General features: G+C 42.9%; 1 protein-coding gene across 8 annotated transcripts in view; it reads right to left on the reverse strand.

Moving 5' to 3' along the window:
* Positions 1–25,281, reverse strand: part of arhgap32b (Rho GTPase activating protein 32b) — a 100,174-nt gene that overhangs the window by 16,704 nt on the left and 58,189 nt on the right. For 5 of the 8 annotated variants that reach the window (XM_037749436.1, XM_037749440.1, XM_037749439.1 and 2 more), the window contains 7 exons: positions 22,092–22,229; positions 20,779–20,871; positions 20,396–20,518; positions 19,428–19,505; positions 17,128–17,209; positions 14,863–14,913; positions 13,315–13,389 (listed from right to left, as the gene is read on the reverse strand). In XM_037749436.1, the coding sequence (XP_037605364.1) occupies positions 13,315–13,389; positions 14,863–14,913; positions 17,128–17,209; positions 19,428–19,505; positions 20,396–20,518; positions 20,779–20,871; positions 22,092–22,229 (640 nt within the window). Of the gene's footprint in view, positions 1–7,791; positions 8,042–13,314; positions 13,390–14,862; positions 14,914–17,127; positions 17,210–19,427; positions 19,506–20,395; positions 20,519–20,778; positions 20,872–22,091; positions 22,230–25,281 lie in introns of those variants that run through there. The other 3 variants (XM_037749437.1, XM_037749438.1, XM_037749444.1) reach the window with 3 other exon arrangements.

Here is a 25,281-nt window from a genome sequence, read left to right on the forward strand (position 1 = left end):
CAGAAAAATACTATAAAACTGTCACTAAAATAGTTCTCCACTGACTGACCTGCATCTAACATGCATGACTGATCAATCCAACGTCAGGGTAGAGGTTATATAGAAATACTGCAGCTCCCTGGAGATTACTGATCAGAACTGCAGCGTTGAAAACAAACTATTGCACTAACTAAGTTATATATTCAGGTGTATTATTATACAGTGAAGAAGAGGGTCCTACTCATCCTGATATTTACAGGATCTTTCCCAGGCAAACACTTTAAAACTCTTAAAGCAGCATCAGTTGCCCTTCTCTCTCTGTGTTTCCTACACTGCTCTGTAAAGCTTTCAACTCAGACCTAACACATCTCACAGAATAAAACATACGTCCCAATCCTCTCATCTTTTTAGTCTCTCTGATGCCGGTGTCTGTGGTCTGCCCTCAGTTCCTGTCACTAGTTTGATCCTCTGTGGACACTTCACTCTGACTCTGACCAACAACTCTTCCTATTATGACTTTACTCTACAGTCCGCAGCACAACATGACGATCCTTTCTGAATCCCGGAGACCCTCCGCAGCCACTTGGTCCACGCTCTGAAACAGTTAAACTGACACGCGATCAAGAAGACAACAACAACAACAACCCAGGAAGACCTGCTGAAAGGTTTACTACTGAGGAGGACAGTATTAAAAACATCCATCCGATCTACGATCAGCCACATCTGGAACTTCACTAAACCTTTAGTGATCACACCAACATCTCCTGTCTGAGGTGCTCCGGGGCTCAAGTGGAAAAACTGCTGCGTTGCATCAGTATTCTTTTAATTCATATTCCAGGGCACATTCCTTTAACTGATTATAAACACAGTCACGATCACACATCCTTCCACTTCTCTCATAGAGGTTGCAATTTTAAGAAGAAAGCATTTAGGATTCAATCAAATCAATAACTAATCTTTGGAGAGACACCGTGCTGAGCTCGGCTGTGATCACCACACAGCTGAAAGTAGGCCGGCTGCTTACCAAACTCCATCTCCAGAAACAAAGACAGCGTTTGGAAGATAACAACAACAACAATACAATAAAAGTGTCAAGGCGGTGTCTTTCCTCACAGCATGATATACTATGATTCATTTATAGAGACTTGCACAGCATCACCCAGCACACACGTGCTGTGCTGTTGTGAATATTAAAACTTAGAACTAACCCAGACTTGGCTCCAAAGCCCAGAGACCATTAGGTAAAAATTAATGAGGCTGCCTGTTTCGCATGCTTAATGTACACTGTGGAGTAAACTGCGTGCAGCACACTTAATTAACACTCCATCGAGCACATTTAGAATGCAAACATCAAGACCGGAGTGAAACTAATGAGCTGATGGTCACCTTGTAGCTGAATACATTTAACACTTTCTCATTGTTTTGGCAGCATATTAACAAAATCATATGCACACAGTGACGGTGCGTGAAGAAATAGGCCCTCAGGAGATGAACTGTGCATCGCCTGGAAAGTAGACGAGATCAGGCAGCAGCAGCAGGGGGGGCGGAGACTAAAAGCTGCGGTCAAGTTGGACAGTTTACAGCGGCCTTAAAAGAATTCACAGGAAAAGTGACATCCTGATAGATCCGATCTGTAGGACACTTTTAGTTTTCAGACTACAAGTAGATTAATAACCTACAATCTAATGTTAAATATTACAATTACACAGAAAGTTTTGACAACAAACACATGGTGTTTGTTGTCAAAACTAAGAGCCAATCAGCTCTTTGATCAGGCGACAGCCAGGTGTTTCCCCTCATGCCCTTGGTTTTGCAGTTGGTGGAGAGCAACTGCGACGCCCGGCTCTAAAAACTGCAGCCGCCTCGATCTCGTGAGGTTATCGTTGCCCCCGTGCCCATTAGGGCTGTGTGTTGGTAAGAATCTGACGATACGATACGTATCATGATACAGAGGTTACGATTCAATATATTGCGATACTTTAAGCAAGGTGATATATTGCAATTTTTTTTAATCTAACTGCCATATTATAAAGAACACACCATATGCATAAAATCTGAATAAAAACAATTTTTACTTTTATGCATTCAGAACTGCATTTGCATTTATCAACATCATAGCACTACTAATTACACGGCTGTGTTGAATACTCGATTCTGATTGGTCAATCGCGGCGTTCTGCGGTCTGTAACTTCTCTATAACAGACGGTTGCTATGGGAACAGCTCTGAGGACCGTTTTGGTGTCTAAATATTGATTTCTTCAGTAAGTAGCCGTGTAATAAGCGGGATAATGTACAGCGAGCCGATCGTTGTTGTGAAAGAATCCCCCTTCAGGGCGATGCAAGACCTGAGTGTGGCGTCGCAATGATCGGCTCGCTGTTCATCTTAGAGGAAGAAGAAACCTTTATTTGTCATATACATACAGGTACATACCTGTACATGAAATTTGACCTCTGCATTTAACCCATCCTAAGTATTTTAGGAGCAGTGGGCGGCTGTAAGCGCCCGGGGAGCAACTTGGGCTTGATATTTTCTTACACCCCTAGTGCCCATGACATCAGAGCAAGTCGGGATCAATTCGGAAACGAATCTAACTGGCATGCATTGTGCGCCGATCGATTCTGCGCAGGCCTGGCTCATCTCCAACGAGCCTGTTAACTATGTGTTGTTGCACTGTGGGTAATGCTTGTGGCACCTGGGTTTGACAAAGGACTCCATCATGAGTACGACAGTGTTGGAGTATGACGCTGTACCGGTGCAGTACGGTTTGAAGTGTCATTGAATGAGTTGCTGTGTAAAAAACATGACATTGTTTAGGTTAACACCACTTCACTGTTAAACACACGATTGTTAAAGATAATAACTCACACTCGTATCTCAAAGTAAACAAATCCTCACCAACACAGAGATTTAACTCTACCTCTCCTCCTAGTAAATAATGTCTGAACAAACTTTTGAGTCTCTATTGTTCTCTATTTTACTGAAGCAACACAATCAATTCAGTATCGACAGTCGGCCTCTTCGCCAGCATCCACAAACAAGACCCATAGATCCATTTCAGGGAGTGGAGCTACGTTTCCCCCCCTCAGGGAGAAATCCCTTCTGCAGATAAAACCGCTGAGGCAGCTTTGTTTACTCACTGTTGAGACCCTTCTTCAGTATCACGAGGAGGAGGAGGAGGAGTGGGGGGTTGAATGTGCAACTGTGTTGGCTAAAAGTGACACGTCATTTTTATTGAGGGAACCAGACTGACTGTAAGACGTGAGGAAGGGGAGGTCAATGACAAGCATGACTCTCCAGAGGACGGAAGGAGACTCCCATCTGCTCTCTGTCGGGGCAGATGGGAGTCTGAGAGGCCGGCAGCTCTTAGAGCATGCTCAGCACTGAAACGGCCTCTGACACACACCGCTGAACTCCATCTGGGTAAAAGGCTTTCAATTTAAGGTTTGTGGGACTGATCAATTCCGTAACGTTAATTACAAGATTTATAGAGTGCTACAGGAATGAGTCCTAAAACCCGGAAATGAGTTTGAGCATTGTAGCGCTTCCTGTTCCCTCGTCTGGAAGTCAACAGGTTTATTGAATGTGTTTTTAGTTAGATGTCTGAAATAAGGTCTGTGGTTAACACAAGCTGAAGAGTTTTTAACATTTTGTTCTACGACATAAAATACATCAATAAATACCCCAACTCATGAATGTTGAAGCCTTTATGTGTATTTAAAAAGGCAGTTGCTAACAAGTGGCTAAATGAGACTACTAAACGTCATCACGCCGACTCGTCCTCCTTTACAGCCTCGTTGTGTATCATGCTCATGCGAGCGTGGTGTAGTTCGTTTACAGCCTAATGTTAGCTTTTTACTAACAGGTTAGAGCAGCCACACAGCCCGCGTGAGACGCTCGGAGGCGCCTCTTCTAGAGATTCGAGGTCTCGTCTATTTTTGACGCGAGTCGCGCGGTTCACAGCCGCAACAGACAGTGAAGGTGATCTATTGACTGTATATTAACATCATACCAGCAACATTACTAGTTTCAATGTCTAGATATCTGTAGATTATGTCACAGACATGAAAAAAAGTAAATATTTATTTTTAAATCAACACTGTCTGCTTTCATTTCAAAATAAAAGCCCTCAAGCGTTTTTTTTCTGTGGACAGAATTCCTTCATTGTTAACACAAGGCTTTTATTCTGAAAAATTTGCAGGACAGTGTTGTAGAACATGCAGTGACTTGCAGGGCTCCATAAATGAATAACATACAGGGTTTTAATTGCGTATTATTACTATTATTTACAAATTACCACACGTTTCTTAACCTTTCTCTGCCTAAAATAAATATAAATTACATCTATAATGAAATGTAATGGCCGTTATGAACTTATGACTATGTACAAAGAAAGGGCTGACAGTAGCAGCAGCAGAAACGCAGCTGGTCTGAACACTCGCCGCGTGAATCACGCAGCCGCCGCGTGAATCACGCAGCCGCTCCCTATGTAGATATGAAGGACTCATTCTAAGATAACAAAAACACAACCATTCTTACGTTTCAGGTGATTATACACTAATTAAAATATAGTTAGGAATATTATATTCCATTTCTGCTAATAAATCGCCCGACATGTTACACACTGTTCCTTTAAAGGGGTATTCCAGTGATTTAGTATTGAACTTTCACAAAGTTGGAAGTCTTACAGGGGACACATTTCTAAAAGAACGTGTCTGAAACACCCTGACTTTAGTAGTAACCATACCTGGTAAACTGATCTGAGTGCCTCTTTAACACAAAAAAACTGAGATTAAAGTATAATATTTCTGTATATTTGCAAACATCATAAAATCTGATGGTATATTTTTGACCCAGATGTTCACAGCTAGGGAAATGAGAGCCAACAGCCCATTAATAGCATTTGCTTAGATAACAGATAAAATCCAGAGAGGACAAAGCTAAACATTGAAGGATGGTCATAATGCCTGAGGAGGAACACTGACAGGTTTCAGTTAACTGACTGTGTGACTGTGTGTGAGAGCTCAGCGAGAGGCTGGGGACATGACACGCCGGGGGTGAGGAGAAAAGAGGCCAAGCATTACAGCAGGAACAATTACAGACGTAATGGCAAACATCACGCTCTGTTTCTCTGTTCCAACCCAAAAAACCCCACCGCCTCATTCCACTCAGTGAGCGAGGAGCTTTTCAAAGGACGCAGATCGGAGGAAAATCCCGACTTCATAGCAACACAACAGAGTCCCGTCGCTCCCTAAAGTAGAGCTGTGACATTATAGAGTTCTAAGTCTGAGATATCTGATACTGAGCGTGTCAGTGTACCCTGAATACACACAACCACGTGACCGCGGCTCCTTGTGGCTTCACAACGCTCCCATCACAGCTCAGCTCAGCCTTTTCTCTTCAGCCAGCAGAGACTCAACAGACACCCACGCCCATGTAGGCAGAAGAGCGGGAAATTCAAACTGCCCTCCTCTTCACTGTTGTAGTTTCATAAAAAAAACAACTTGTGAATGTGTTGGATATGATTACATCATCCTGGAATGATATCGGTGGACGCTCCAAAAGCTTTTCTAAACGGACCAGATGTGTTTTCACTGTCGTGGGTCCTTCAAAGTAAAGTTCGGTCTCTCTGGGACCCAATAATGCAGAAGTTTGACAATCATGTAATATAGTGAGTCTGAGTAGTATATCTTTTACAGCCACTTAAAGGGACAGTGTGTAGGATTTGGCGGTATTTATGCCAGGATCAGACTACACGATATTTTTGACGGTTACGATGGTCACTATGTCAGATTAGACGATTGAGAGTCATACATTCTTGTCGTGACTTGGCCGCAACACATACGTAGCCGACAGACTACACGTCGTCCCCTGTTCCGACAACACACACTCTCCCGGCACCGCTGTCTTAATATCGTCGTGTACACATCGTGAAAAGCAACAAAAAAAAAAAAATCAAACATGCTAGACTTTCTGTCGAGACGTCGTGAGGTGAAACGATCGATTGTCGCACACGACACTCATTTATCGTTCCCGATCCGAGTCGACACCCTACGACGGCCGTGTTGGGCTATAATCGTGCTGATATCGTGTAGTCTGAACCGGGCATTAGTGGTGTGGTTGTAGATTGCAACCAACTGAGAACCCCTCCGCTCACTCCTCCCTTTCCAAGACTGAGGTAACGTAAGCCGCCAAGTGCAAAACCGTGGTATCGCCGTTCGCCTCGCTGAGGTCGTCCAAGCCATAATAACACTTCTTTAAGAGCAACAGAAGTTAGATGGAGGCTGGCGGTACCAAGGTTTAACACTCTGCGGCTCACGTTACCGCAGTTTCACAAGCGTGTCAGGTGGCTCTCTCTAAAGCCAGTTTGGTTTATCCATTCTGGGCTACTGTAGAAACATGGAGGCTCAAACGGCTCATTCTAAGCTAACAAAAACACAACCATTCTTAGTTTCAGGTGATTATACACTAATGAAAACATAGTTATGAATATTATATTCCATTTCTGCTAATAATTCCCCCGAAATGTTACACACTGTTCCTTTAAGGAACTAAACCAGCCGATTTAGTGACTATTATTAATCTCGCTTCCTGATCACATCATTGAAAAAGGAACATTTGTTCAGCAGAGATAACGTCTGCATTACTTGTCAAACTGAGTCACAGAAGCTACAGTAACACTGTTAACCCCCGTTGACACATCTGAATGATAACCATCTCCTGTTGGTGCTTCTGGACGGCAGCTTAGTGTGTCAACAACGGAGCAGTGTGATGAGTAACGGTGACCTCTGTCTGGACATGAGGGCTGTGTGTGTGTGTGTGTGTGTGTGTGTGTGTGTGTGTGTGTGTGTGTGTGTGTGTGGTTGGTGATAGCAGCAGAAAAATGCCCTGTTGTTCAATCTCTCAACGCACCACTGAACACAACCCGAGCAGAGGGAGCCGGGCCCTGTGTGGTCTCACCCAATGATGGTAGAACTGGGAAACACACCAGAGAAAGATCAACAAATATCAGCATCAGTACCGAGAGCAACTTCCAAACCACTGAGCAGAGCGTCAGACTACAGATGTTTAATGTTTAACCTCTTTCTTTGATAAATAAACTAATTATTCCAAAGTCAAACTTTCCTAAAACGTGGTCATTCCTGAACAGCCGACCAGATTCTTGTTGATTCTCATTATTTACCTTTATATACTTAACATACTGTTTTATAAACTGTTACACCTCTCTGTATATATTAAACAGTATATATACATATGTACTACTTCTCTATACATACTACATTCCTGTCTACACCTCTGTGTATATATTTTTAGTACTTCTCATTATTACATCCTGCATCCTGTTTACATTCAGTTTTCCCATCTGAATACTGTCACCAACTAAATGACTAATTTACATTTACTTGTGTGATTTCCCTTTTATGTATTTATATTATGAGAATTGTTGAAGGAACTAACTGGTTTGGTTTTAATTGTCAAATGACACAAAATAAAGAAAACCTTGAAACTTCTCGCATTAGTTGTAAAATACAAATACTTTAGGGGAAGAGGCAAATATGATCCATAAGTAATGTTTTTCCTTGGTTATATTTTTCTCTAATGGAAAAAAGGAGGGGTCATTTGAGGAAGGAGTAATATTTTCCACAGAAAAACCTTCCATCATTCAGAGTGCTTTAGTCTCCTCCTCTCTATGAGGATAATAACTGTTCACTGTTCTGCTTTGAGAGAACAAAGCAGTAGTTTATCACATTAATGAGAGGATACTGGAGCCAATATAGAAAAATCAACTACAAATTCAAACACATTTTCTTACCTTGGCTCCATAACGCAGACCGGCTCTGAGGCTTTATGACACAGAAAAAGGTCCAAAGTACAACTAAGTTATCTGCTTATCTTTTCCTTTCTAACCGTAAACACCTGGAGAAAACAACACTGAGACCTGAAACCTGAAACCTGTAGAGCTCAATGAGGTCCCTTTGACCAACTAAGAAAGATAATACAAGTTTAAAGTTTAGACTCAACGAGTAGAGAAGTGGCTTTCCTCCTCCTCTTCCTCCTCCCTCTCTGCTCAGTCAGCTAGAACACACACACACACACACACACACACACACACACACACACACACACACACACACACACACACACACACACACACACACACACATGCTGCCTTCAGGTGCTCACTGAAAAATGGGAATTACCGGTTGTTAATCCCAGTCTAACAAAAGCCGTGGGTGTTATTGAAGCAAATTGTATATTAAAGAGAATATACAATCCCAGAACTTCCTTCAGCTGAACTCTGACAAATCGGAGGTTCTCTTATTTGACCCCCTCAGTCACAACTCCATTCCCTCTCAGTAAATATTAAACCAGTTGGGTGTTTTATTTGACACAAGACTTTGATTTGAGGCTCAAATAACAACGGGCAGTGCAATCTAGCTTCCTGCACCTCAGAAATATTACTAAAATAAAATAATTTTGATCAACTCATGACGCTCTAATCTGCTCCCGTTTAGATTACTGCAACGCCCTCTACTTGATTTTATTGTTAACTTTTAAAGCTATGCATGGTTTGGCACCGAGCTACCTCACTAAGCTCCTTACTCCCTACGTGCCACCGCGTAACCTGAGGTCCACTGACCTGGTCTTACTGGTTGTACCCAGGTCTAGGCTGGTCACTAAGGGAGACAGGGCCTTTGCCATCAACGCCCCTAGACTCTGGAACAGCCGACCTCAGGACCTCAGGTTAGCTAGCTCTATAACCACATTTTAAATCTCTTTTAAAAACCTATTTGTATAAAAAAGGTTTTTTTTTAACTTCACAAGGCAACAGCTTGGTGCACCTTTTTCCACACCTTATTGTCCTCTTTTGGCATACGTGTGGAAAGTTATTGTTTTGATACCGCTGGTTACGGGTTTTAGTTTTCTCATTATTTGCTCTTTATGTTTTGTTATTTTGTCTGTATTTTATTGTATCTGTGCAAGCACTTTGTCACTATGTTTTGAAAGGTGCTATACAAATAAAGATTATTATTATTATCATAAATCAATATGACGGAGTAGGTGAGCCCAATCAAATAAAAACACGTGATGCCATTTATAGAGTCCTGAAAAACACTCCACTCCCCCAAAACTCATAAAGAGTTCCTTCTTTGCTGTTAATACTGGACAGCCTCGCTGTATTTTAGTGCTCCTCTCTAGACATAACTACACAATGTGTTGCTTAATAAAACAATCATATAAAATGAAACAGCTTGGAGCTACTTTGCGCTGCAGTATTACAGGAAGTGGACTCAACGTGCACTGAGAATGTTACTGTTGTTTTAGTACGTTCACATCCCTGTTGGTGCTCACACAGCGTTCATGCTCTCTTAACCCCCTGTGACTCGCACATGTGCCTGATTCTAATATTGCCAACAGCATTTGAAGGCAGCACGATATTGGTTTACACGGTGGAAAACACCCCTCTGCACCGTGCAGACACATGATCCTAACAAACAGCATCCCTGCTTCTCCTCTCTGTCAAGACAACATACAGTATGTATAGGATGGCCTCGCCTCGACTTTGAACCAGCTCTACCTCTGAGGGGCCCCTTGGCCCCCTGAAAGCATTATCTTATTAATTCCTTAACTAGCTTAGTCCCTAAGCAGACAGTCAAAATCAAGTCAAACTAATTTGTTGTTGGTCGTGAATCACAAGACTGGAGTCAGATGCATGTGATCACTTTTAACAGGTTTCTTTGGGCTGATCCTGAACTTCCTCTTTGCATGTAGGTTCTGATATTTTCTATCTTCAGTGGTGTAAAGTAACTAAGTACATGTATTAAAAGTACTGAACAATTATAAGGTAGGCCTACTTGTACTTCTACGGAGGCCCAAAGAGGTAAAATCATCCAATAGTTCACAAAAAAAAGCTAAAGTTAAAATAATAAATACAGATTTGTGTAGCAGAACTTCCTTTTTTTCTTCTTTCCCACCTCATTAATCATCTCAAGATTGATCTTGTAACCCTTTGGGGGGCCCCGACCCCCAGGTGGGTAACCACTGGACTAAACCAGCCAACTGTATGTAAAGTGGTTCAAACTGGCTCCACCTCCAGCAGCTATAAACAGTTGCTGCTAAGCGGTTACAGATAATGGATGGATGGAAGTACACATTGCTGATAATACTTCTGTACTTTTACTTAAGTAGGATTTTGAATGCACTCGTAATAGAGTATTTTAATTTGGTGCTTTTAACTCAAGTAAGAAATCGGAATACTTCTTCCACCACGATGCATCTTCCATGTGTATGTAATACAGCAGCAGTGTCCTACAGTATCACTTGCAGAGCAGGAACTAGGTGAAAAGGTAACTTCTGAAAGTACAGAGTGAATCAGAGTGCGTTTCCTCTCCTCTAATTCATGTTTTACTGTTCCATGCGAGGCATTGGTAGAACTGTGGGAGGCAGTTTGGTTGTCAGAGACAGAAAGCAGCAGGTGGAGTATGCCTTAAGGACTGAAGTCTATTAGCAACGTGCTGAAAAACACCAGTCACCTAGACAGCAAGTAGTGATGTCAAACTACCATATAACAGGATGGGAGCTTTGTGTCAGATCAAGTATCATGCAGCTGCTATTTTGCATGGATCTGAATAATCTATGTTCCTCCTGGGATGTGGAAAGAATGAGGAGGTGTATTTTGCAGCTGCAAGTTCAACGTGTATATATATAGCAGTATGTGTGTATGCATGTAGAGCAGAACGCCACGCTGTCTGAAACATCAGTACGGCTCTAAATCTGCTGGTTAAATATCTGTAAGCTTTGAAGCTTTGCAACGACACAATTGTAGGTTGTAGCGGGCTCAGTTTTAAAGCTAGAGTGAGGATACTGGCATCATATGAAACTAGTAAATGAATGAATCCATCGGTACCAACTATGTCATACTAGCTTGTCACAAAGGAGGTTAAATAACGCTACAAACTTACGTTAAATTTTGGCAAGGAAAAACTGTCATGTCCATTTTCAAAGGGGTCCCTTGACCTCTGACCTCCAGATATGTGAATGAAAAGGTACATTTTGAACAGATAAAGTCAACTAAAGGGAGGAAAGGTGTAAATGATCTTTGTGCTTTACACACTCACTGAGTTTACAACACAGCCGGAGTTGTTAGTATGTAATGAAAAGCAGCCTCCCCCCAAACAAAGGAGCGGTCTACAACAACAACAGCCTCCTATTGAAGCTTACAGAGCAGCACGTTACACAAGGAACCTCGCATACTTTCACAGCCCAGAACCGGAGCTCCAGGAAATGATCCGAGATCCTCGGGAACAGGAGGACAAATCTCACTCTGTCTCACACATTTTCTCTCCCATTTCCCGTCCTCTCTCATTCACATAACCAGCTGTCTTGGCTCATGTGTGCTCACAGCTGCCCAAATCACTGGTCCCCAGACATGACGAAGGCCTGCAATGAGAAGGGGAACAGAGGGGGCTCTACATCTGGGTCAATAACTGCTAGATCTATCGGGCTGTCTGGGGAGGAAAGAAGGCTGACTGTCATTCTTTGTCCAAAGCTCACAACTCTTTATTCTCATATTGATGTCAACAAAAGAGTCTATTTTTTACTGTACAGAGAGAAGTCTCTCTCCTCAGATTCCACTGTGACACGACACAAGCACATGAACCAACGAAGTACTACTAACTCCGAGCTCCTATTGTCTCGATTTGATCTGGAGCAGCGCAGCATGTTAGCAATTTCCATAGTTTTACTGAAAAACAGTAAAGGTTAGTGGTGAGCAGAGTGGAACAAGGCAGAGCAAACATATTTTTCCAATGCTGTGTGGCTCCCTGAAGGAATGTGCTCTTTCAGTCACCATGGAGAGGGAGACAGAGATTCTTACTGTTGCAGGACAAAGCTTAACGCTCAATGGATGGGTTTTACAGGCCCCCTTCATTGTAAAAGGATTAAATAAATCAAGGCCGGTCGAGACCCAGCGCCACGGCAGGGGTGCCGTGGCCTTTCAGCTCCGACCAAACAGACACACACAAACACAGCTGGCCCCCGTCCAGACACAGGGTACATTCAGCGGCTTCCACAAACGCTGTAGTAACCTGGCTCACCCCTGAACTCATTTGCATACACCTTGAGGGGGTGAAACAGAAAAAGAACAGACGGCTGGAGGGATAAGATCGTTTGAAAAGTGGGGTTTCATTTTTGCACCACTACATCTAATCCCAAAACTTTTATATACAGTATTTGTTTTCTTTTGCAGACAGAAGCCATGCAAATCATATAATAATATAAATGATGATGATAACAACCTGAAACATAGAAACAAAATACAACAAGAACAGTCTGCAGAGGGAAACATGGCCGTCGTCTTATATGAGATTATACAAAGACCTATTTCCACAGTACTGCGTCATACATACTCAGATGTGGCCCAAGTCTTACTGGTCCACCAACAGAGTGCAGATATAATGTGTATAAGTAGGTTAAAGGTCATAGACAGGGCAATCTATTAGGTCCTCCTTGTAGTGTAAAGGTCCTGACACACCAAGCCGACAAACAGTTCGGGGTCGTCGGTGAGCGTCTGTCGGCCTAGTTTTTGCGGTGTGTCCCACACCGTCAGCTCTAGTCTGCCCGTGTCGGAGTTTGTCATCCGATTCGGCATGTTGAATTGGCGGCAGAGGCGCACGTCGGTGAGAGAAATCACTCCGATTGGCTGCTCAGATAAAGTGAAATAGTGCACGAGAAGAGAAACGGAAGTGAGGAAAGCAAGCTGACGAGTAAAGTCAAGTGGACTCTTCTCATTTTTCATCTTCATCTCATCATTCCAACACACGGATATATTTTCACAGCGACATGAACATCTGAAATGAAGCTAAGCGGTGAGTGAGAGCGGTGTGAAAATGGTCGCCAGACGCCGCTCTGTTTCATGTATGCATCATAACAACGGCTTGTATATCCGCCGTCCTCGGTCTTCTGGTTTCCCTTTTTGAATGACGGATACAGACTACCGCCGCCTGCTGTTATTTCCTCTCACGCAGTCGCAGAACGTACGTGGTAGTTGGCCGCCGGCTGTAGTCTTTGCGGCGTGTTCGAGTGCAACTTTTTAGCCGGGATAAAGGCGACTCCAAGGTCGGCCTTCTTCACCGCTAGTTCTTTGATGTCGGGTTGGTGTGTCTGGGCCTTCAACACCAAAACGTTCACACGTTTCCTGCGTGAAGAGTGGAGCTATATCCCGTCACAGGTAGTCATATCAGAGTCACACAGTGCAAATACATCACTCGGGTTGTGGAGTTAGTTTTTGGTCAAGGGGTGGCGGGGCAGCACACCAAAGGATTTTTTTGTCTACCTGAACTTAGGCTGTAGTGGTTTAGCGGGTCGGCCACCCATGCACTGTCCTGTATTACACTCTCCATCTCCAAGTCTGCATGCAGCCGATGGACAGATGGACCCACAGACGGATGGATAGATGGATGGATGGATGGAGACATGAGAGAATCGGCAGAGGGAGAGAAGCACGTTAAGTTAGAGAACAGAGCAGCTGTGTACTTTGGGAATGTGAGGTCAGAAACTTTGCATAGAAATGATACGTGTGAGACAGTGTGCAGATAAAAGAAAAATGTTCAGTAATGAAGTATACTCAATTAAAGAAACTTTGTATTCATCAATAAAACAAGTCTTCTTTAATGATGAAGTTGTAATCCTTAAGACTTCCATGAAATCAAACCCCGCTTTTGATACTAGTTATGGTTGGCACTTTTTCAGCAATAGCCATTCAGTGTATGTTCATTATTAGTGGCAGGATCCGCCACTCCTGCTGTCTACCTACGCCAGGGAAACGATGCAGTATGTAATCCAGCATTCCTGTTTGTAATCTGATCTGACTGATATCAGCCTCATGGTTGACACCGTATCAGTGTTTATATTAGTGGTATTTTCTTTTTAATCTATAAGGGACATGTAATGTTTTATACTTCTGGTGAATATAATCCAATCAATCTTATTTCCATAGATGTATTTTGTATATACAGTTCCCTTTGTTAACACCTTATTTTGAAAACCGGACGTAGTACCACGTGTCTACTTACTCTAACTTCTCCAAAGTCGTCTCTAGCTGTCCCGTCAGCTCCATTCTCTTTATACATCCATGGTCAGCTCCATCGGAGGCCGTTTGAATGCATTTAACATAAATGTCAGTATATGGTGCTCTACAGTTGTAGCGTCGGCCCATTTGACCACGGAGATGAAAGCGACGGCCGGCTCGACCGCACGTTACTGCTATACGATAATGTTTCCTGTCCGTGACAGAGTTAGCATGCAGCTTTAGCCGTGATGTCTAGCTCTGCTTTTCTTGTCAATGTGTGAAACCCAAAGTGTTTCCATACTTTACTGGATGTGTAGTGTTTACCACGCTGGATTTAACATGTGAGGGTGCTGCAGGTCGTATCCACGCGGACTCTCCAACGTTTTATACTTTCTCGTTTTGGCTCGCTGCGGTTTGTTTTGGTTGACGGATACGGAACGGATATGACGTCACGTTACTCAGACTACAACAATAAAAGCGGTAACTTCCTTCTACCTCCACATCGACTCAAATGAAGCAAACATATTGATTCTGGTATTAAACTATCACTTTCAAAATCTTAAAAAAACAAAAACATGATACATAGGTGAATTGGTTTCCCGCCCCTAGCTGTTACCAATAGGAACCACAGGTGTCGTCAAATCAACTAAGACTGAAGTCTTAAGGAACTTTAATTGAAACTCAAATGAACAATATGTCATACTGTACAAGTGCAAATGTGTAAATGTCTTTTGTGTGTGTGTGTGTGTGTATGTGAGTGAGTGAAGGTGAAGTGAGTGGACAGGTGGATGAAGTGTGTATACCAACACGCACAGGGAGGGAAGAGACTCCAAGAAGCAGGCTGCAGGCCAGAGCAGGGGGAGGCTGAGGCAGAGGAGTCACAGTCAGATGCAACAAATCAAGACACATGCTATAATACTACTGCACATCCAACGACAACATTCATGACGCGTTGCAGTGAATGAGAACAAGCAGGCAGCTTAAACACCGATACGGTGAGTTGTTTGTTCTGTTGATCCAGGATCTGCTCATTTAAAGTTAACATTACTGACAACAGGGCATCTGCAGGTTATAGAAAAACAACTATGAGACTTTGAAATGTAGATTATTACAACAGATTTCTGATTGCTAAAGAACATAACTAATCACAAAGATAACTGTATTGAGAATATCTAAATAATATACTTGACCTGCGGATAGCCTCCATAAAGAAAGAAATGCATGATTGACAGATTAGGACACGTGCAAAAAACAAACAGAAAAAACAGCAACAAGCATTGAATCATTGCTCAGAAGCCGGGGAGTGGGCAGGCAGATTAAGTCGTGTGCTGTGCGTGCACTGCAACAGTTAACTCTACACCGCAAGATGCATTTCTGATCAGCCACACAGTCTGAAAGAAAGGCTCAAAAAACTTGGGTTTGAAACTTGATTGGCACATCAGACGACACGGGCGTCCAACAGCACCCGAAACCCTGCACCTATAATGATATCCCTTCCCTCATAACTGTGGATCTTGTGGGGTTTTTCTTTGCTGTGTCATCACTTAGAGCAGACCCCGAAGTCTCAGAGGCTGTTATGCTGGTTAGGAACCCCGGCTCCACTCGCCCATCCCAAAGCCAGCCGGGTGGTTGTGACAGTGAGTCATACTGGTTTGATCAGTCTTTGGATTTGGAAGACGTGGACGTGGATTCGTACGAGAGGTTTGATCAAAAGACTCGGTCATAGCAACGTGATGTGAACTGCTATTTTTTGTGGGGGTTGCTGCGATGTGTGAAGAAGTGAAGGCAAAGTTGATCTGAAGTCTGTATTGCAGCTGTTCTCTTTCATCCCAGGAGGGTTTATGTTATACATTTGTCTTTGACACTCTCCGGAGCGTGCCAAAGAGCTTCTCTGTTTGCTCTGGACAGCGATAGATTAGCACACGTATTTGCAGTGGATTTGAATAGTGCCGAGTCAATATAACACGATAAGCCGGTTGTTTCAAGGGATGACGTGGGAGAATTATGGGTTTCCTTTCACTGTATGATGCTCATAAATTTAAAGGGACTGTTTGTACATTTTTACACGTATAAATCATTTTTTATTGCCAATGTGTGAACAGGTTGTAACCTGAGATATGAGACCTTCCAATCACGTTCAGTCTCGTGTGTGTCGGGAGTGCGAGCGTGAGCAACAGGACGCTGACTGTCGTTGACTCGGGGTGCTTTCACAGCAGGGACCCGGGCCCGGATCTGAGTACACTTCACCCCAAAGTCCAGTTTGTTTGATTAGGGTGAACGCTCCGTACCGTACTCGGGCACGGTTCGCTTCAGGTGTGAAAGCCAACCGTACCGAAACACAGAAGTGGACCGCTATTTACCGCGAGTAACGTTAGCAGTCAGTGAGTAGTTGTGAAAGGATCTCCTCCGAAATCTGTCTCTGCGCGCAGCATCCACCGATCTCATCCTCTGAACTGCACGGCCGTGGTGATAAAGCAGGAGGTAAATATAAACAATAGTAGGCGATGAAGTCGGGTGATGTTTGTTATTTTATTTAGCTGGTTTAATGGTCCGCCTCCGAAAAAGGAGAGTCGCTCAGCTGGCGGAGAGAGAGAGACAGCGGGGGGGTAAACAACATGTAGAGCGGCATATTTTCATGTCACATTCGGTGATATAAGAGTTTATTTTGACCAAACCAGAGTTGGTGATTGTTGGAGAGACTAACGACGACGGTTTTGGTGAGTTTTATTTTGTTTCTGTGAAGTTTGAATGAAGTGTTTTACGATGCTCCGCCGCTAGAACAGCTGATCTCAGCATAAACTAATACATGAGCTCTTGCTTTTAATACAGAATCAATTCCATGCACAAGTCTGTCAGACCAGGAATAATATTTGTGAGCAAGGTGTAAAACACACGCACGCACGCACGCACGCACGCACGCACGCACGCACGCACGCACGCACCCCGAGCCACATCCACCGTCACAGACCTGACCACCATATCAGTGAGACATTAACTGCCATCAGTGATGACTTGCTTCCAGCACATTGTCTGTGAATGGTTTAGAAGAAGGAGGAGGAGGAGGAGGAGGAGGAGTACCTGGTTTTGGCACCGTGTTGGTCATGGACTGCGGCACTTTATCATTTATGAGCTCCACACACTCGCTGGGAAAGAAGCCAACCTGGAGAGAGTTCGGGAGTGAGACAGGCAGGGTGAGGTGGGAGGAAGTATAATCAGAGAGAGAGAGAGAGAGAGAGAGAGAGAGAGAGAGAGAGAGAGAGAGAGCGAGAGAGAGAGAGAGAGAGAGAGAGAGAGAGAGAGAGAGAGAGAGAGAGAGAGCGAGAGAGAGAGAGAGAGAGAGAGAGAGAGAGAGAGAGAGACACACACACACACATCTATGCAGAGGTGCGGTTGTCACATTAATAATGTGATTCTGTTATCAGAACAAGCACTGTGACATCACACATGAGGTTCATATTAAGTGTATCTGTGTACCTGCTGCTCTTAAAGGGGACATATCCTGCTCCAGGTTCATACATGTATTTTGGGTTTCTAACAGAACATGTTTACATGCTTTAACACATCATTGTTCTCATCCTGTCTGTCTGAATATCCCTGTATTCACACTCTGTCTGACACAACAAGCCGACGAGGAGGGCCGTGTTCTCCAGCAACCTGACAACTCATCTGAAATAGAACTGAACAGATCAGTGTAGACGGCTCCCTGCTACTCTGGCACACATGTTCCAGCTCTGTACTAAATTATATAACTATCGTAAATCTGTGTTTCATACTCTATCAGAGGTTTTCGGGCAGGTGATAGAACCTGATTCTTTGATTGCAATATTCAGTGTCCCAGGAGAGGGTAGTTCTCTTAGAGGAGCTAATCATAAGATTGTGACCTTTGTATTGTTGTTAGCGCTCAGGCTGGTTCTCCTAAACTGGAAAACCCAGAACCTCCCTGTTGTGTTTTATGGTTTAGAGATGTTATACAGCAGTGTTAACACAAACTATGACGCTGCGGCGGCATTCAGTCCGTCTCTGTCCTTCTTGTCTCACACCTCAGTCCTGACAGTTGTGCTACCATAATACATAAAGTTGGGGGTTTGTGGGACGCGTTCAGGTGGTTGAGTAACGTATATTTTCACATGTTGGGGGGGCGGATTGGCTCTCATAACGGGTCGGTGGGTTTCGACTGAACCGCATCATTAATGAGGGCACAAACTAACTGCAAAGCTGAATTCTTAATCATTCGACCTGTTCTTCATCAGATAATGACAATTATATGTGAAATAAGTTTGACTAAAATTACAGAAATGTTTAATATAATCTGATGACTAAATCAGGATTAAGATTCAATTAAAAAGTTATAAAAAAAATTAAAATTAAGAGAGAAACGTTTTGACTAAAATCGAATGACTTTTCGGCGACTAAAACTATGAAGGATCAAATTTACTAAAATGTGACTAACACTAATAAGCATTTTCGATTTAAGTCTAAGACTAAATCTAAAATAGCTGCCGAAATGAACACGGTCATACAGCACTTAAAACTAGAGAGACTCAGGTTTATGCTTCGTGGCTCTGCCGACAAATCTGAGAGAAAATGTTGCGTCCTTCCTGGACTACGCTCAATCTCAGCTTTAAATCTCCTCATATGTAACTTGCAGACCTACAATCATTGTCATTATTTTTGGATACACCGCATCAATGAAATTTCATGTTGAATACGTAAGCAACTTGAACCCCCTCTTTTTTTAATTAAATTTTATTATTTTATGTTCTTTATTTATTTCTAATTGTGTGTGTTTTTGCCAACGTATCTTAAAATTCTTGTAAACTCATCTGCTGGCTGAGACAAAGCACTCCTCCTCTCTACCTGCATAGGATCAGGAATATGATTTATTATATTAACATTTTAGATTGTTTCCAGTGAGATATTAATGAGTTTATATGGTGACTTTGCTGTTGTAAACATTACTACAACATTTAGCCTGGTTGTAATCAAAATATTTAATTCTAATCTGGTTCTGAATTTAAAGACAACCAGGCTGACATAAGAAACGTAGAGCTAATATGCACACTTCAATATGTGTTTATTTATCGTAAGTAATATTTTCATCACCTGAAACTGGGAGAATTAGGAGTGTTATAGGATCGTACTGAAGAAGACTGTGCAGGAATATGAATGAGTCCAGCGTTACAGGCGCCGTCACACACACACACCCTGTAATCTGCTCAAAGGCTTCACATGAAAGAGGATCCGTATCTTCCTTTGTCTCTCGACAAACTCAGAGTATTTGAAATCTGCTTTACAAAGCAACATTCTCTCCTTGTCCTTGAAATACCTCAAGAACAACCTCGAGAAAGATGAAAATGTGTGTTTAGTGAGCTGCGTACCTGAAAGCCATGCTTGCCTCTCCACCATGTGGTGTCTTCTTTAGGGGGCATGTCAATCACAGACACGATGTCCCCGACCTGCAGAGGGAGGAAAGTTGGAAGATGTGTCTTATTGTCCCTTTACGTCTAGTCGATAGAAGACATCAGTGATTGAAGGCATTATATAGCGAGGCATTAACTTTCAATTGCAATTAGGGCTGTCAAAGTTAACGCAATGATAACGCAAATTCATTTTAACGCCACTAATTTCTTTAAGGCATTAAAGGATTTTTAGTTTGTAGCGGCTCAGTTTTAAATCTAGAGTGAAGATACTGAAACTAGAAAACCTAAAGAATACATTTTTACCAACCATGTCATATTAGCTCGTCATGAAGGAGGTTAAATAACGCTCCAGACTTACACTACATTTTGGTGATGGAAAAACTGTCATGTCCATTTCCATAGGGGTCCCTTGACCTCTGACCTCCAGATATGTGAATGTAAATGGGTTCTATGGGTACCCACGAGTCTCCCCTTTACAGACATGCACACTTTATGATAATCACATGCAGTTTGGGGCAAGTCATAGTCAAGTCAGCACACTGACACACTGACAGCTGTTGTTGCCTGTTGGGCTGCAGATTGCCATGTTATGATTTGAGCATATTGTTTTATGCTAAATGCAGTACCTGTGAGGGTTTCTGGACAATATCTGTCATTGTTTTGTGTCGTTAAAGCTTCAAGAGGCAGAAAGCTTTTGGCATCATTGTGCAAAGATTCCATAATAACCTTTCAGCATATTTTAATTCAAGTGATCTGAGAGAAAACTAGACTTCTGCTCCTCCTCGTGGCTCTGTATTCAGGCTTTTAATTGTAACTAAATATTTGAATCGATTGACAGCACTAATTGAAATATTTGCGAGGATTTCTAATGGATATTGTGACCGAGTGTGTGTGAGTGCGTGTGTGAGAACTGTTGTTGTTGTCACCTCAAAAGACAGCTCGTCTGAGGCCTGGGCGATGTAACGCTTGATGACGTGGGCAGCAGCGATTGCTGGCACGTTGATCGACGACTCCTCATGAACCAACAGATGATTTCCCTTATTGTCAACCTAGTATACACACACAAGACAAGACTTACACTTCATTTCAACAAATGTCATTTAAATACGTGCAAATAAGAGCAGGAGCACCGATTTGCTTGGCAGTGCAGTTCAGGGATGCATTTCACCCTCTGCTGGTTCTTTCAGAATTACATAGTTTGTTTTTCTTATATTTGTGCAGGTTTAGCTGCCGCAAAAGCCGCACAACCCTTTTAGTGAATCCGTCCCCTCGGTGTGCTCCTTAAAGACACAGGACAGTGCAGTCTCACCTCCATCCACGTGAGGGCGGGCCCACAGTTGATCTTGTTGTCAGCGATGGCCGAGAGCCGGGAGAGGTAAGCCAACAACATCTGGGAGACTGACTAACATGGCAGAAAACACACACACACACACACAGGCCAGTTAGAGTCATCACATTTACTTCAGATGGTGCCGTTCACTACTAACACACTGAATACTAGACGGAGCTGTTCCAGTGGGTGTTAATAATTACCATTAAAGCCATCAGCTCCTTGTGTTAGAGTGTGTGTGTCATGAGTGACAAAGGCAGCTAATTACACACAGCTGAAGAGTGCTGCATGGTAGTAAACCACTTGAAATGACATTTGCAGCTATGACTTCACATTACAAGGGGAATTTAGTTTTATAGTTCCTGCTGCACATTTGAGTTCATGATGACACTTAACTTTACAGAGAAGAATGGGGAAGTTCAGGCTTTAATAGCTGAACTGTTCTTGTCTAAACCTGCAGTTACATCACTGTTCACTATCGGGGCTTCGTGGTCAGTCTCATGCTGTACATTAAAACTGGTGGCAAATAAAAATCCAGAGAACATTTTGTTGGAGCAATGAATCCTATAAAACACAACTACTGGTGGAAGTGTGATGAAGTACCGCAGGCAGCTTTGTAAAAGCTATTATTCTGAAAGCGTCCACACACACAATGCCCCTCTGTGATAAACTGGTTTTACCAGTTTGGTTTGATACCTAACCTCTGCATTCCTTTTAGAGCCCCAATCGGACCATAAAGGTTTCGTCTTGCTCAGGATGCATTTCACAGGCGGGCTGACGAGGGAATAGCTGGCTAAATATTACCTTTCCCAAGGACAAAAGCCACGTAGATCATATTGAATATCAGAGCACAGTAACAGGTTTCATCTAGATACCTTGTTATCTTGTATTTTAAAAGTATGTGGGCAGCAAATGCTACCATTCATTCAGTTTAGGGGCTGACTAAGTACTGGATGGTTCAGTGAGAGCATAAAGTTTGTTCATTTTCTAGGTGTTTATTAATGCCAATTTGATCCTATTACGTTATAAGGGTGATTTTATTTTGAAAAGATAACACCGGTAATAGAACCTGTTAGTTAAGGCAGGTGCTTTTATTTTGTAAAGACGATCGTCTGTTGTCGTATCTTCCCAAAGAAGGAATGTGTCATACAGTTTTATTGTTTAGCACCTGGCTGATGATGATTGTTATGATTGATAACAGAGTGCAGAGGGAGTTTGGGTTACACTAAGTGTGTGTGTGTGTGTGTGTGTGTGTGTGTGTGTGTTTAGATGTGTGTGTTTTCAGCGTTTACCTCCGACTGGTCAGTCAGACTGTCCAATCGAGGCAGCTCAGGCAGCTGTGAGAAGCGTCGGTCGTAGATGCAGAGGTGCAGGTGCTTGTCCAGGACACGGAAATCTTCATAGCTGCGTTTCACAATCCAACTTCGACCCTTCAGAACGACAACGAAAACACACGAGTGTAACCGGCGAGGAAACAGAGAGAGAGAACACAATCAAATGTTTGAATAGCTGCAACAACCAGACCAAACAGGAGCAATTGATGAACAAAAAAACTCCCTTAAATTAAACAATGTATCAAAAGCTCCATAGAATACAATGGAAACATAACAATAGAAAATATCAAAGGAATCACTGTATAACTGCAACAGGCACCTTACAATTGGCAGTGACAGTACACACAATATTTCAGGGCACTCCAGGTGTGTGAAACGGTAGAGAGAGGATGCCCATTACCCGTACCTCATTCTGTCTACTTCACATTTCTGCAGAGTGTTTCTAAAGAACTCTTTAAGTTTAATGAATGCATGTTCCTAACTTCCAGGCTGTAATTGGTCTCCATTCATGTCTGTACAATACGATAATCAACCAGCTGAATCTACGTGGGATTGTTTTAAAGACTCTTGTGGGTTGGTGCGTTCAGGTGCTGCTGGGAGCATCCGACATTTGAGTATCTTTGGCCCCGTTCAGACCTGGTATTAAGATGCGTGCTCAGTGATCCGGTCACAAGTGGACAGCTTTAAGTACGCCTGTTCACGCCTGGCATTAGAATGCGTCTCCACATGTGGCCACTTGTGATCTGATCTCACTTCCCCGCTCTATATGTTAATAAACACGCAGTGAACACACGGCTACTACAGCAGACGTTGTGACGTAATACTACAGGAATGTCAGTAGTAATATTGTGAATTCAGGTACATTTTATATATATCAAAATATAAGGTTATTGGACCGGCGGTCCCTGGGGACCTCCGCGCCACCGGCACCGCTGCTTTTGCCAGACAACAGCAGGTACGGAGCTTCAGAGAGCCGGGGAGAAAAGAGAGAGCAGGTGTTAGCTCTGCCGTATGATAAGTAGTATGATAATAACGCACTTCCTGTTCCCAGTCTGATAGTCTGTAGATATGTAGCCTATAAATAAGATATATTTTAATAAAATACAGTTGTACCGACAGGATACAGTAGAGCACAGAGGCCGTTTCCATGCTGACAAGCGCCTGTCTGCCTGTTTATCCCCCTAAGGGAGCGCGGTGATCCCGGTGATCCCAGCAGGACATCAGATTAGAGTAGGCGGTCCTTAATGTGGCCCAGGACACATTCACGTACACACTGCTAAAAGAATGTGGCCATATGTGGCCCAGACCACCTCTGAATGTGGTCTGAAAGATCCGATCTCAATGCATCTCGAATGCGTTGACACCTGTACTTAGAGCGCTCTACTTGTGATTGATCACTGAGGACGCATGGTAATGCCAGGTGTGAACAGGGCCTCAGAGCAGGCTGCACAACAGCAACGCTTTAAAAAGGTATAATATGCAACATTTTCCAAAAAGAAAACTCGAGACAAAACGGGTGTCTGGTGTGGTCAAACACTGACACCAACCATTTTGTTGCCAGTAGTTGAACTTTGTGGATAACATGACAAGAAGAGCCACCGGCCGCTGTATCAGCATAAAGACAAGCTCACTATTTATCAACCAACACAGCTGTGATTCTTCTGTTCTCCTTTTTGTCCCCACAGACACTCTTCTTTTCATGCCTCTAATACAATGGCACTGTCTCAAAAAATTAAAAAAAAGGCAATCAAGTCTCCCGTGGACTCGTATACTTTGATACTGAAAATGTCTTTACAAATAAAAGAACATGAGCTACCCGGTCCTTCCTTATAAAATGCAGTGATTCAATGCCAAACAGCTCAAACCTAGAGACCCTCAATCACCACATTAAATGTAACTCTTCTTTAAGAGTTCATCCATGGATTTGTTGTTTCTGTTTCATCCAGTAAGACGAGGATCCAAACCTCAAAACCCACCGAGAGACTAGCGGTGGAAAAAAAGTCTTTCGCTTTGATTTGGCCTAGAAAGATCCGTCTGTACCGAGGCCAGGGCTTGTGCGACTGGGACTGCAGTGCACCACTCAGCGCACTGATTCTACTGCTGTTTTATAGTGCTGGCTGGTAGAGACAAGGGGGTGGGAGGGGGGGTTCAGGGAAGTCTTTATGCTGTCCTGCCCCACTTTCAGACGGTGCTTCAAGTTACCCCCCTTTCTGTGGAATTGAACCAATCTGTGCTGTGCTACTTTCTGGGTTTAAAGCTCAGGACTCAAGGCCGACTTTTTGCCAGTTTTCAAATAGACCTAGTGTAGATTTAGCAGTTTTCCGATGGCTGTAAGAAGTTGGAATTTTCCAAGTACACAGCCACATACTTGTGTGGCATTGCCAAGGTCGTGCAAATGGAACATGATCTGTGGAGGGAAATGCATGAAACCAGAATCAAAAATGTCACTGGAGGCGGCCGGGGCAGAGCTTCTGAGCAGCTGGTGTGCATGTGTGTGTTCTACTTTAAGGCTGTGCCCAGTTTTGGGTTAATCAAATTTGTTGCAAAACTATATGATGTAATCATAAATAATTAGTTACTCTGATATCTCTTCTTATAAAGGGAATTTTAACTTCAATGTTGACAGGAGCTTTGAAACGACACTTAGCAAGGAATGCACAGCTAGCTATAAGAAGAACATCACACACAGGGGTGTAAGAAAACATCAATACACACAAGAATCACCATGTTGTGTGATACTATATTGATTCTCCAAAACACTGTTTTGATTTTTTATTAATCTCTTAAAAATTCGGAGGTTGTAGCGGGCTCAGTTTTAAAGCTAGAGTGAAGATACTGGCATCATATGAAACTAGAAAACCTAATTTGGTACCATGTCGAGGTTAAATAACGCTCCAAACCTGCGCTAAATTTTGTCGAGGAAAAACTGTCATGCCCATTTTTAAAGGGGTCCCTTGACCTCTGACCTCCAGATGTGTGAATGTAAATGGGTTCTATGGGTACCCACGAGTCTCCCCTTTACAGACATGCCCACTTTATGATGATCATGCAGTTTGGGGTAAAAAAACATGTAGGTTTTTTTTGGAAGTAATATACATTTGTTGTTTTGGCCTCTTCTAAAATGGTGTATTTCTGGTGTGGTTTTTAC

This window comes from Sebastes umbrosus, chromosome 17 (assembly GCF_015220745.1).
Source record: "Sebastes umbrosus isolate fSebUmb1 chromosome 17, fSebUmb1.pri, whole genome shotgun sequence".
NCBI lineage: Eukaryota > Metazoa > Chordata > Actinopteri > Perciformes > Sebastidae > Sebastes > Sebastes umbrosus.